General features: G+C 37.7%; 1 protein-coding gene across 1 annotated transcript in view; it reads left to right on the forward strand.

Annotated features, from left to right (window-relative positions):
- The first annotated feature begins 847 nt into the window (after positions 1 to 847).
- Positions 848 to 14,912, forward strand: part of pi4k2b (phosphatidylinositol 4-kinase type 2 beta) — a 16,960-nt gene continuing 2,895 nt past the window's right edge. Inside the window, exons 1-9 of the mRNA XM_063008893.1 lie at positions 848 to 1,285; positions 5,831 to 5,982; positions 6,992 to 7,192; positions 8,746 to 8,877; positions 9,351 to 9,504; positions 10,618 to 10,682; positions 11,126 to 11,225; positions 11,648 to 11,781; positions 13,635 to 13,694. Of these exons, the coding sequence (XP_062864963.1) occupies positions 991 to 1,285; positions 5,831 to 5,982; positions 6,992 to 7,192; positions 8,746 to 8,877; positions 9,351 to 9,504; positions 10,618 to 10,682; positions 11,126 to 11,225; positions 11,648 to 11,781; positions 13,635 to 13,694 (1,293 nt within the window). The 5' untranslated portion in view covers positions 848 to 990. The remainder of the gene's footprint in view (positions 1,286 to 5,830; positions 5,983 to 6,991; positions 7,193 to 8,745; positions 8,878 to 9,350; positions 9,505 to 10,617; positions 10,683 to 11,125; positions 11,226 to 11,647; positions 11,782 to 13,634; positions 13,695 to 14,912) is intronic.

A 14,912-nucleotide genomic window follows, 5' to 3' on the forward strand; every position in this document is an offset into this window, starting at 1 on the left:
ACACTATCTAGTGCACTAAGAAAGGAACATAAATTCTTTTCTAATATACAAACTAGTGCACTATGTAGGGAACATTAATCTTTTATCTTTCACACTATCTAGTGCACTAAGTAAGGAACATAAATTCTTTTCTAATATACAAACTAGTGCACTATGTAGAGAACATAAATCTATTATCTTTCACACTATCTAGTGCACTAAGTAAGGAACATAAATTCTTTTCTAATATACAAACTAGTGCACTATGTAGGGAACATTAATCTTTTATCTTTCACACTATCTAGTGCACTAAGTAAGGAACATAAATTATTTTCTAATATACAAACTAGTGCACTATGTAGAGAACATAAATCTATTATCTTTCACACTATCTAGTGCACTAAGTAAGGAACATAAATTATTTTCTAATATACAAACTAGTGCACTATGTAGTGAACATAAATCTATTATCCTTCACACTATCTAGTGCACTAAGTAAGGAACATACATTCTTTTTTAATATAGAATCTAGTGCACTATGTAGGGAACATAAATCTATTCTATCTTTTACACTATCTAGTGCACTATGTAGTACACATTAATGTGTTTGTGACGTGAACAGTTAGCTTAGTAGCTCAGTTAGCAGCTCCTAAAAGTTCTGTTATCACCCATATCCTTTGGTGTGTGCGAGAGGTTTTTTTTTAGCTTCGTTTGTGTGTGTGTGTGTGTGTGTGTGCTAAGCTGTCAGTGAAAATGAAAGTAAGGAGCTCTGTTAGTGCGCGGTTCCTTTAAAAACTGTATCATGGTGTGTGATGACGTGTTCACTGCGCATGCTCATAAACGCGAACAGGCTCTCCTGACGTGTCCGGTATTAGAGGTAGTGACTGAGGTGTGTGTGAGTGTGTGTGTTCGCGTGGATGAACGTTAAAACCGGATCTTGTGTAACGATGCCTCTCTAACAGCTACAGTTTCACTCTGAAGGAATCCGGACTGAATCTGAACTGATTCACTATGATGGCGGAATGTGAACCCAGCGAGAGCCCGGAACTCGCCGCGAAGCAAAGCGTGAACGCGCCTGGTCTGATGCTCGGGAATCCCGGGAGCGCGCGGCGCGTCACCACCTCGTCCACCGAGAGCGCGCTTACCGAGCTGGACGACGAGGAGACGCTGCTGTTACCGGCGCCGACGTCATCGTCGTCGTCGTCGTCATCACCGGCGCGAGGAGCTGGGAGAGAGCGAGGCGCGAGACGGTTCCGGAACCGACATAGTTCCTCTTCATCAGAGAAGGAGAACTGTACCTCACCGGGTAATGAGATCTGAATAATAAATGTTATTTACATGAAAGTAAAGATGAATGACAGTTTTAATGTTAATTAGCTTTAAAATGTTACTTATTATGTTTATCAAGTGACGTCACTAATAACTTATCTATCTAGAGTAGATTTATTTATTTACTCGGATTTTAACGTCATGTTTTACACACTTTGGTTATACTCATGACGTTTCTACACTCACTGTCCATTTTTATCAGCTCCACTTACCATATAGAAGCACTTTGAAGTTCTACAATTACTGACTGTAGTCCATCTATTTCTCTACATACCTTTTTAGCCTGCAGGACCACCACAGAGCAGGTATTATTTGGGTGGTGAATCATTCTCAGCACTGCAGTGACACTGACATGGTGGTGGTGTGTTAGTGTGTGTTGTGCTGGTATGAGTGGATCAGACGCAGTGTCCACTCAGTGTCCACTCTATTAGACACTCCTACCTAGGTCCAACTTGTAGATGTAAACTCAGAGACGACTGTTCATCTTCTAGACCTTCTTCAGTGGCCACAGGACGCTGCCCACGGGGTGCTGTTGGATGGATGTTTTTGGTTGGTGGACTATTCTCAGTCCAGCAGTGACCGTGAGGTGTTTAAAAACTCCAGCAGCGCTGCTGTGTCTGATCCACTCATACAAGCACAACACACACTAACACACCACCACCATGTCAGTGTCACTGCACTGAGAATCATCCACCACCTAAATAATACCTACTCTGTGGTGGTCCTGTGGGGGTCCTGACCATTAAAGAACAGCATGAAAGGGGGCTAACAAAGCATGCAGAGAAACAGATGGACTACAGTCAGTAATTGTAGAACTACAAAGTGCTTCTATATGGTAAGTGGAGCTGATAAAATGGACAGTGAGTGTAGAAACAAGGAGGTGGTTTCAATGTTATGTCTGATCGGTGTAATATATATATATAATTAAACTAAGGTAGCAAAAAGTAGCAGCATACTAAGGTGCAATAATGCAGTGTATGTATTTTGCATGTAGCAGCAGTTATTTTTAAGGTGTGATTGTGTAGTGTATTGAGGAGGTTTAAGGTTCATGTGGTGAGGTGGGGATGTGAGAGTCCATATTTGTTCACAGTCCGTATTTGTTCACAAGCCTGACTGCCTGTGGGTAAAAGCTATTTGTCAGTCTTGTTGTTCTGGCCTTAAGACTTCTGTATTGTTTGCCTGATGGCAGAAGAGTAAAGAGGTAGTCGCCATGTCACCCATTTAGAGTCGGAATGAAAGGTTTTTGATGGCAGTCATGAGATATTAATGATTTCTGCTACTGTTATGTTTCTATCACTAAATAACTAGAGTGGATACTACTTTGTCTTAAAATAAAGTACTATCATAAGCTTATTATGGGTTATATAAACATCTGACCAAGCAACTTCAGCTCCCAAAGCGTTAAAATTAAAACAGTTAGGTGTCAATAAACACAACCAACCGAGCTTTACGTCTCTATGGGCTTAAATGCTGATTTTCTGTTTAGGTGTTGGCAGGCAGTGAAAGCTGGCAGCTGTTGAACAAAGGTGTGAATACTTTCAGGATGGGGAAGTAACAGAATGATCAAAGGGACAGTAGGAAGTTCCAGGGTGCGAACACATACATATGGTTGCAATATACTGTAACTTATAACTATAAAGTTGACTAAAGATACAGAGAAAGAAATATACTCCAACAGCCATGCCTACTGTAAAGCATGGTGATGGTAGTATCATGCTTAGGAGCTCTTTGCTCCCAGTAGAATTGGTGTATTTTAGAAAATGGACAGACTAATGAAGTAGGAAGATTGTAAAACCACTGACCTACCACTATCTGATAACTTCTATGCATGTCAGAACTGGTTTTGGAATAAATAAGTAAGGCTATAATTTGTCATTGGAGTGACCTTTACGAAATCCTGATTCTTGTTAATCTGTCTCAGCCCAGGTGAGTCTAAAGTCTAAATACACGTATGTCTGGCTTCATTTCTAGCAGAGCAGCTTCTAAGCTCATGGCAAGATAAAGCTTGCTTGACTGTTTTTATCTGATAGATTTACTTTCAGGTTGGGTTTTATTTCCAACCTTGGTGAAGAGGCCACTGTTCCATGTACTTTAATAGGTTTAATCAAACAAGCCCTGTTTGTGAGTCTGGGGTTTATTTTAATTCAGCTCAGATGTGGACCATGCTGTGTGTGAATGTGGTGCATGACTAGAGTATGAAAATGTGATTAGCTAAACAGGTCACCTTCACGAGGGTGGTTTAATTGAAGGATAAAACTGAATCTTTTTCTGATACATCTGTTTCATGTAGGGCATTAAATAAAGGTATATTATACATTTAAATACAGTGGTGTTCAAAAAAATAGCAGTCCAACACCATTAACCTGATAAATCACTGTTTTTAGTAGAAATGCTGTTTCTACATAGCAAAACAGTTACTTGAAAGTGTAGTAGAGTAATGAAAACAAAACAAACCCAACAATTAGGACATGCATGCTGCTCATTCTGAGTAATCGAAGCATTGATTGAAAGTGGGTTGTTCAAAATAATAGCAGTGAGGAGTTCAATTGGTGAAGTCATTCATTCTGCAGAAGAACGGGTGTCAAATTTGGCCCTTATTTAATTTAGGAGGGTGGCAAATGTTGCACAGGTTGGTCAAAGCACGTTTCCTTCTGAAATACTGGGTAAAATGGGTTGTTCCAGACATTGTTCTGATGAACAGAGTACTTTGATTAAAAAGTTGATTGTAGAGGGAAAAACATACAGAGAAGTGCAGCAAATTATTGGCTGCTCAGCTAAAATGATCTCAGATGCCTTGAAGTGACCAAAACCTGAAAGATGCAGAAGGAAGCGTGGAACTACTGTTCGAAAGGATTGAAGAAAAGCCAAAATGGCAAATACTCAGTCAATGATCACCTCCAGAAAGATCAAGGAACATCTAAAGTTCCCAGTGAGTACAGAAGATGATTAAGTGAAGCCAATTTACCAGCAAGAACTCCTTGCAAAGTCCCGTTGTTAAGAAAATGACGTGTCCTGAATGGGTTCAAATTTGCCAAAGAACACATTGACTGGTCCAAAGAGAAATGGCTCAACATTTTGTGGACTGGTGAAAGCAAAATTGTTCTTTTTGGGTCTAGTGGCCGTAGACAGTATGTCAGACGACCCCTGAGCACTGAATTCAAGCCAAAGTACACTGTGAAGACAGTAAAGCATGGTGGTACAAAATGATGATATGAGGATGTTTATCATACCATGGTGTTACGTCTATTTATCACAGACGAGGGATCATGGATCAGTTTAAATATATCAGAATACTTGAGGAGATCATGTTTCAACATGACAATGACTCAAAACATCTTGGTTACAGAAAAACAAGATTGAGGTAATAGAGTGACCAGCCCAATCTCCTGACCTCAATCCCATAGAGAACTTGTGGGCTGACATCTGAAATGTGTTTTTTTGAGGCAAAACCCAAAATTGCAGAAGAACTGTGGAATGTGGTCTAATCATCCTGGACTGGAATACCTGTTCAGAGGTGCCAGAAGTTGATCGACTCCATGCAACACAGATCTCAGAAACAATTGTTATGCCACTAAATATTAGTTCAGTAATTTAAATTAAAGTAAAACCTCAAACATTTTTTCATGTTATAGATACATTTTGTAGAGTTTTTGATGAAAAATGCTGGCACTGCTATTTTTTTGAACAGCCTAATATTCATTTTTCTTAACTTTCTGTAAAGGATTGAGACAAACTGGCAAAAGTTTGTTAATGTTTTGATTTAGAATTGAAAGTGTAGTATTTTCAGTGCATTTGCATTTATGGAAATAAAAGTTATTATAATGATTTTGTGCTTTTTTAAAATCACTGCTATTTTTGTGCAGCAGTAAATTCATAAATAAACCCCTCTAAGAATAATAATGAAATGCATCTTTTCCTTTTGATTTGCATCAATTTTCTGTCACTATGTTTTTCCCAGGTATAACCCAGAACGGAACAGCGTTCCCTGCACCTGGGAATTTCTACTGCGAGAGTCAGACTGGTCTTTATTACCCTGAATTGTATAAATACACATCAGCACAGCTGCTCACAAGTCATAAAATTAAAGTAAAATGTATCTAGTTTCAGGTGGCACAGTGGCGCAGTGGGTAACACGATCACCTCATATGCAAGAAAGGCCTGAGTTTGATTCCCCGTTCGGGTGATAGGGTCCTTACTGTGTGGAGTTCTGCCGGTGTCTTTGTGGGTTTCTCTCCGGTTTCCTCCTACAAGTTCATAGACATGCAGTCTGGCCAGTTAGTGTGTGTGTGTCTGCCCTGTGATGGATTGCTTTCCTTTATTGACTTTCGTTGAGTAAATCAGACCCACATCAACCCTTACATCTGTAATCTGTGGAATATCAGTGTGCACAAAGTTTTGATGCTTGGATATGTATGATACGGAGGCTGTGTTTGTCTACTCTGCTCTTTTATTCTCACTCTCCTGCACAGGTTAACAGTTAACAGTCCTTAAACTTATACTACTGTGTGTATTTTGTGTCTAGGGGCCAGCAGTGGGGAGTTTAACCACTTTCCAGAGGATCCCGTGTTTGGTGAGATAGTACAGAGAGCGGAGCAGTCTATAGAAAATGGTGTTTTTCCTGAAAGGATCTCCCAGGGTTCCAGTGGAAGCTACTTCGTCAAAGATCCTAAAGGGGTGAGTGGGGAGTGTAAAATCTCTTGTTAGATGGAAGGTTGTGTATCATATTAATGGCCCCTTTGTACAAACTCTGTGCTAATGTGCCTTTAGCAATTTATTCAGGAACTGGCTTAGATCAAACCACTTGAGGGCCAGATCACATATTCATATTACTGAATTTCAGTCTCAGTTTTCTTTTTTATAGCCATTAACCATTTTTGTTGGCTTTCAAGTATGGGATTTTCAGTACAGTGCACTTATTGTAATAGGGTTGAGGGCTGGACTTTTGGGGGGGTCAAAAGCTACAGTATTTTAGCCTAATTTATGTACTTGGGTCATTGTGCTGCTGGGACACAGCACATGTCAAAGAGTATTCTTATTTGGTCCACTTTCTGTGATGCACCAGCAGATATAGAAGATATAGAAGATAGAATATATTCTTTATTTGTCTTATATACATATACAGGTGTACAGTACAATGAAATTCTTTCTTCGCATATCCCAGCTCGTTTGGAAGCTGGGGTCAGAGCGCAGGGTCAGCCATCGTACGGCGCCCCTGGAGCAGACAGGGTTAAGGGCCTTGCTCAAGGTCCCAACAGTGGCTGCATAGCAGAGCCTGGATTTGAAACGCCAATCTTCCGGTTGATAGCCCAAAGCTCTACCCACTAGGCTACCACTGTCCACAGGAACACAGCTGTGGACTATAGTACTACCACACCCAGGCTTTATAGTAGGTACAGTAGTGTTGGGTGTGAACACCTCAGCTTTTCTCCTTCAGACATACTTCTAGTCAGTCTCTAAGCTTTGCCTGACTTTTGCGGCAGTTGCTTGTGCTAGCCAATCGGATTACTCATGATGATTTTTTTAAATTAGTTTTGATCGTTGACCTTTCCAGGGAAAGGAGTGAACATGTTAGTCTGTAATGCGTGTCTAGTTTTATTAATTGTATATGTTATGTTAAAGCTGTGTAGAGTTTGTATGCTGTGTAACCAGTGTGTGATGCAACCCATTCCTCTCCTTCATACAGAAAATCATTGGCGTATTCAAACCCAAATCAGAGGAGCCTTACGGACACCTGAACCCCAAATGGACCAAATATTTCCACAAGCTGTGTTGCCCGTGCTGTTTTGGCCGAGGCTGCCTCGTCCCAAATCAAGGCTATCTCTCTGAGTCTGCCGCATCGCTAGTGGACCAAAAACTCGTCTTGGACGTCGTCCCAAAGACCAAGGTGGTTATTCCATACACACTCTCTCAGTAACAGCTTCTGTGTTTGTTTATTTACTGCACCACCACTGTTAAACTTTTGATATTCATGGGTCATGGGTATCGATCGTCAGTAGTAGGCTAGTTTGTTTGTTTATTAGGAGTATAACGTCATGTTTTACACTTTGGTTACATTCATGACAGGAACGGTAGTTACTCATTACACACAAGGTTCAGCAGTACACATGGTTATATCAAACACAGTCATGGACAATTTTAGTGTCTCCAGTTCACCTCACTTGCATGTCTTTGGACTGTGGGAGGAAACCGGAGCACCCGAAGTAAACCCATGCAGATATGGGGAGAACATGCAAACTCCACACAAAAAGGACCCATGGGAATCGAATCCAGGTCCTTCTTGCTGTGAGGTGACAGTGCTCTACCCACTTGCCGCCCAGTAAGCTAGTAGGTAGTCAAAATTTAGATTCTCAATACCACAGTTTCGAATTTGAATCTCATACTAAATAACTTGATACATCCTAATAATCCTTAATAATCTTTAACAGTGAAACATCAGACACTCGGGTGACACAGAGGTCTAACGTGCTAGCACACCCCTGCGGATTGTTTGAATGTACAAGTTCGAATCTCAGCAGAGCCACCGACCTGGCTGGGCATACACACACGCAGCAGTGTTTGAGTAACAGAAGGTCAGGCTGCTGCAATGTGCGATCTCTGGGACTGGAGGGGGATGAGTTACAAAGAGCATAGCATGACTCTCTGTGGGAAAACGACACTGGCAGGTGATGAGAAGCGGTCACTGATTAGACACGTGTCAAAGGGGGCATGTGGTGATCGGTCTCTCCTTAATTAGATTATGGGGTTGTGTAAGCGGAGACAGATCTACAACCAGGAATTAAAAATGACTAGGTTGGGAGATAAAGGGGGAAATCTAGAAAGAGCAGAACATCACTTACCTGCCTGGAACAGAAACAAAATGAATATTAACCGGCTTCTTTTAAGCAGTACAAGCGTTTTGGTTGTTAAATAAACCATGTATGGAATATTTAACATCAGAATCAGAATCTTTTTATTCGTGAAGTAGCAGATGTGCAAGGAATTTCTTTTGGTGCAGGTGTCAACATACATAAAAGTTAAATAATAAAAAGGTACACTATATCTAAACATATAATAAACAATAAGATGTGTGCTTGTTTTGCTTTTTAATTTGCTGCTTATTTTGTTGTGCAGCCTTTATATGGGTCGTCTTTAAACAAGTGGTTACTTTTTATGGAACATGTGCCTGCTGTGCAGAATTGTGAGATATTTACATTTTCAGCATTTAGCGGGCGCCTTTATCCGAAGCGACTTACAATTGATACTGTATGTATTGCAAGCAATTGTGGGTTGAGGGCCTTGCTCAAGGGCCCAACAGTGGCAACCTGGCAGATGTAGGGCTTAAACCAGTGACCTTTCAGTTACGAGTCCTGTACTTTAACCGCTGAGCTACCACTGCCCTGATGCGTATTTAAGGGAACAACTGTGTTGGTGATAAATGTGTGTTTCCTCATTCTTCAGGTAATATCTCTGGCCAGTGAGACTTTCCACTACAATGCAATCGATCGTGCAAAGTCACGTGGGAAGAAATATGCTTTGGAAAAAGTGCCCAAAGTGGGACGACGTTTTCACAGAGTCGGCTTACCACCAAAGGTAAGACCCCACTCGCTATTTAATAATCATTAACAAATGTACTGTGTGTAATATAGTGGAGCTATACTGGTGTACAGGTCATTCTTAATTATATGCAGTCAACCTCACCTGAGATCAGGAAGCTGAATTTGAAATAAATGTGTTTTAGGCATGGTGTGTAATAAATACTGGAGAAGTCTGTCATTCATTTTTAATATAAATGTATGAATTTTTAAATAGCTCTTCAGTTTGGTCATCAAACTGCGCATGATCATGATTTGCATGGTATAATTAGATCATTCTTAATGTGCATCATCTAATTTGATCCAAACAAAGTATATTTTATGGTTTTTGGATGTCAGATTCTAGGATTTAAGCAGACTTGCACATTAAGTGTGGAAGCAGCAATCTTTGATTACACTTGCAAACATAAATTCCTGGAGCACTGATTTTCTGGATTTGAGCTCTTTCCTTCTGTCCACATCCATCTGCAGGTTGGTTCATTCCAGCTGTTTGTAGAAGGTTATCAGGAGGCAGATTTTTGGTTGAGGAGGTTTGAGGCAGAGCCACTCCCTGAGAACATGAGGAAGCAGCTGCAGTCTCAGTTCGAGAAGCTTGTGGTGCTGGATTACGTCATTAGAAATACTGGTAATACACACACTCTGTAATGATGCGCAAGTGCTTTTACCATATTTTGTCATATCTACTTTTTAGTGCATATTTACTTCATCTTTAACCTCGTACTTTTAAATATAAAATACTTCCCATCATAAACAACTGTATTTATAGATAGATACAGTAGATTAGATTCAACTTTGTCATTGCTCAGTTCAGGTACAAGGCAACGAAATGTGCAAATAGTAGCATTGTACAAGAAAAACAGAGAATGTTAGTAAAGTTACATATTCTATGAGTAACATTAATATATAATTATAACTATAGCTATTTACATTTATGGAATTATATCTATGTACATAGTATTATATACATAACAATAATAACAATAATTTATTACAAACTAAAGCTAAAAAAAAATGCTTGGGTTGTAATTGCACCAGGACAGAGACAGACAGACAGACACTTGATTTATCTTGAGGGAAGTTATTGAAACGTTGTTGTTGCCACCCTCTTGTGAAGATGGTACATTCATAATAGACATAATAGACTTCTAACAGCAAGAAAAAGTGTTGCAAACAAAAGAATAAATGCTATTGACGAACTTCTGACAGAGCTACTGGAGAGGCTGCCGCAGAACTAACTTTCATATGGTTTTGGTTTTATATAAAAGACATTGCCACTAAAAATTCTCTGCAACAAGCAGCAATCATGACAAAGGTGCAAACTCCATTCCTGAAAATTTTCTCAAACCAAAATTGCAAATAATTTAGGTCCTTCACTGTCTACCATACATAATATTGTGGAAAAAACTCTGAAACCTGTGGAATCTCAGTCTGTGTAGGCAAAGGCCGGAAACCACTGTTGAACGTGCATAAACTTTCAAGACCTCAGACAGCATTATGAGTCTAAACAATTCAGGACTGGTTTCTAAATAAAGAGATCAAATGTGATTGAATCCTGCTTAGTTTTTAATAGCATTCTTTTTATCAGTTTGGTTAAATCATACAATCAGGGGGACCCTTGTAATCTTGGGGAATTTAACCAAAATGCAGTAAAGACACATTTCTTACAGCAGCCTTGTAGTTTGTATTCTATGCATATTTATTTAAATTTTTTTGTATTGTATTGTTTTTGTGTGTGCAGACAGAGGAAACGATAACTGGCTTATTAAATACGAGAAAGCTGAAGATTGCACACAAACTGAGAAGGTACATAGAAGGTTAATGTGTGTTTGTGTTTTCCAAGTTGCCACTTATTTTAAAATAGTGTCAGTTAAATAACGTCTATTAAAAACCTGCTTCTTCTTAAAGTGTGCTGCCAGTTTTATGTATTAATATAAACATTTCAGTACACATGACTAAATGTCAGAGATCCAGGGTTGTAATGATCAGCTGTGGATGTGTTTGTGACAGTCTCAAGTAAATCTCAGAGGATGTTTATACACTACAAACCTTGTGCTGCTAATCTAATAAAAATCAACAGCAGTCATTTGTAAATGCATTTTGATCTGTACTTCAGTAACATTTGCACATATATTCACAAAGTCTTTCTTTATTAACGAACTTTATTATTACTGTGCAGAATGTGCTCATGTTAAATGTGATGCCTGCAACATCTACTCATTCAGTCTGCTTTTGTGTGGGATATACAGGGCTCTGAATGGAGTGAACATAAAGACTGCGCTATTCAGATAGCAGCGATCGATAACGGCCTTGCATTTCCTTTCAAACATCCAGATGAATGGAGAGCATGTGAGTATTTATGTAACGGCTGAATGTCTGATGAATAATCTGAATAACTCTTGGCTGTTTTGGTGAAAATAATGATGATGTTTTACAACATGTAAGAACAGACAGGTTTTTATTAATTCATTAATTGTGTGGGGGAGTAAATAAACACAAGTCTCTTATCTATACTAGCTGTCTAAAGACGGCAAGACTCAGCTTTTCAAAAAAAAAAAAAATGCTCTTCTAACAGGGTTTCAGTAGCAATGTGTTTTTAGACAGTTATCTATTTGTACTAGAGTAAGTAAAGGTTTACTGAGTAAGCACTTCTGCTGATCAGTGGAAATGATATGCCCCTTTCCCCAAAGTGTCTGATTTTAAGCCTGAAACTTTTCACTTTACCAGTGATTGATTACTGGGTGTAATTTTACTTTTTTGTGTGTTTTCAGACCCATTCCACTGGGCATGGCTTCCTCAGGCCAAGGTGCCCTTCTCCCAGGAAACAAAAGACCTGGTACTTTACCGAATCTCTGATATGAACTTTGTACAGGACCTCTGTGAGGATCTCTATGAGCTCTTTAGGGTAAGATTTACGTTTGTAAACCACCTCACTAGCTTAGCAAGTTCCTGATTCTATACAAATAGGTGTTCTTAATTTGCAAGTTAAATTTAAGGGTAGAGCCAGAACTGATGTTTCAGAACAAAACAAAGTGTAACAAAGTTTCATATATCAGTCTTTGTATGTACTGTCAGATGCATTTAAATATGGATTCTAGATGCTTCTTTTAGTATTGGACTGCATTTAAATATTACTTGACAATAATGGGTTTTACTGCCAGATGAAATAGCCAACAAGGAGACTAAAGTCAGGAGTTATAAGTTATACAGTAGACCCTTGATGAATTTAATTGGTTCTGTAGGGCTGTTCTTAAGTCAAAATGTTCATTGGTTAAAGCTATTTTCACCATAAGAAATAATGTAAATAGAATTAATCCGTGCCAGACCTCCCAAACCCCCCTTACCTAACCTTTCTAATGTCTTAAATGGTCTTTTTTTGATATAAATACAAGTATATTTTCCCTTAAATCTTAAATTATAGAATAGTCATTCCTGTAATAAACAACAATAGACAGTAGTAATGTACTATACATAAAAAACACACATTCAGTACAGTACGTGTGCTGTACCATACACCATAATACATTTCCTTCTTTTTTTATAAAATGTATCTACCAGAAGCAACAACAACTCTCATATCTCTCTATTATTTCCTTATTTATTTTAATAGTGTTGTTTTTTGTAGGTGTATTTGCACAAAATAAATAATACTTTACTCAGCGATTTCCTTCTTCTCTCTCACGCACTGTCTCCTCTGTCTGATACACAGTGACACCTACTGGCAGGAGTAATTATACAACAACAAATAGTAATAGATTTATTTTCTCACCACTATGCTTTCTCTGCACCATTTTAATAGTGATTTTTACAAAATATAAAGAAAACACTGAAAAAACACCATCCGCTGTCCGAATGTTTGCTCACTGTATATACATAGAGAGAGAGACGGTCGGAGTTAACTTGTTCGTGACATCACGTGTTTTGCGAATTTCGGTTCCTAATCCGAAATTTGTTCATACGTTAAGTTGAACAATATCGCTCGTAACCCAAAATGTTCGTATAGTAAACCGTTAAGTCTACTGTATATAAAAAGAGAAGCTCCACCCCTTAAGAGGCAAACTTGACCAAATTTAAGCTCTGCAAAATTTTACCTGTTCACTTTGGCAAATTATTTTTCTACCATTTATGCAGGGCATCCCAACACAGGTCCTGTTGTAGATGCCTAATGTGGAGGTTATAGACATCTGTAATCACTGGAGCACTAGTGTTTGGTTTAAGCGTTGTTATGAATAGTAGAAGTACTACGGTGGAAGTGTAATCCACACATCGGTCAGTGAAAAAGTGCAGTTGAGAGCTTAATGTGTCAGGAAGCATACACTAGTCTGCATGCCTCCATGGCCAGCTTGTGGTTGTGATAATTGGTGGAAGTCACAACCACAACCACGGTGAGGAGTTGGAGATTATTAGACTGGGCTAAAATGTACAGTGTAAATGAATGTAAAGCTGGTGAGGTGTCAGATGTGTTTTGTAGCACAGAAATTGGTTTTACTTGGGTTTCCCTTGGCCAGTCATGACAGATGGGAGTTAAACATTTTCCCACAGCCTCTGGCTGCAATTTATACGTTCCAGTACTTTTTTTTATAAGCTTTTGAGTCTGGTTAGTCAGTACCAGTTTTTATTTTTCCTCGTGGTTGCCCATGTTTAAAGCCCTGTGAATTATTTTGTACAATACTTTTTTAGCTCTGAACCAGAGGAATCTGTGTGTAATGAATTGAGAGTTTCAGGCTGAAAGTATGTTTGTGTATTCCATGTTTGCAGACGGATAAAGGCTTTGATAAAACAATGTTTGAGAAGCAGATGTCTGTCATGAGAGGACAGGTGAGTCTGAATTTTAACCCATCATTTCAAGTTAGATAGATACTTCATTTTAATTTATCCCAAAGGAAATTCTATCTATCTATCTATCTATCTATCTATCTATCTATCTATCTATCTATCTATCTATCTATCTATCTATCTATCTATCTATCTATAATCATATCTATCTATTATATATATTATTATATATATATAGATAGACAATTAGACAGATAGACAGATAGATAGATAATGATTACAGATAGATAGATAGATAGATAGATAGATAGATAGATAGATAGATAGATAGATAGATAGATAGATAGATAATGATTATAGATAGATAGATAGAAAGATAGATAGATAGATAGATAGATAGATAGATAGATAGATAGATAGATAGATAGATAGATAGATAGATAGATAGATAGATAATGATTATAGATAGATAGATAGATAGATAGAAAGATAGATAGATAGATAGATAGATAGATAGATAGATAGATAGATAGATAGATAGATAGATAGATAGATAGATAGATAATGATTATAGATAGATAGATAGATAGATAGATAGATAGATAGATAGATAGATAGATAGATAGATAGATAGATAGATAGATAGATAGATAATGATTATAGATAGATAGATAGATAGATAGATAGATAATGATTATAGATAGATAGATAGATAGATAGATAGATAGATAGATAGATAGATAGATAGATAGATAGATAGATAGATAGATAGATAGATAGATAATGATTATAGATAGATAGATAGATAGATAGATAATGATTATAGATAGATAGATAGATAGATAGATAGATAGATAGATAGATAGATAGATAGATAGATAGATAGATAGATAGATAGATAATGATTATAGATAGATAGATAGATAGATAGATAGATAGATAGATAGATAGATAATGATTACAGATAGATAGATAGATAGATAGATAGATAGATAGATAGATAGATAGATAGATAGATAGATAGATAGATAGATAGATAATGATTACAGATAGATAGATAGATAGATAGATAGATAGATAGATAGATAGATAGATAGATAGATAGATAGATAGATAGATAGATAGATAGATAGATAATGATTACAGATAGATAGATAGATAGATAGATAGATAGATAATGATTATAGATAGATAGATAGATAGATAGATAGATAGATAGATAGATAATGATTATAGATAGATAGATAGATAGATAGATAG

The sequence above is a fragment of the Trichomycterus rosablanca genome, chromosome 14 (assembly GCF_030014385.1).
Source record: "Trichomycterus rosablanca isolate fTriRos1 chromosome 14, fTriRos1.hap1, whole genome shotgun sequence".
NCBI lineage: Eukaryota > Metazoa > Chordata > Actinopteri > Siluriformes > Trichomycteridae > Trichomycterus > Trichomycterus rosablanca.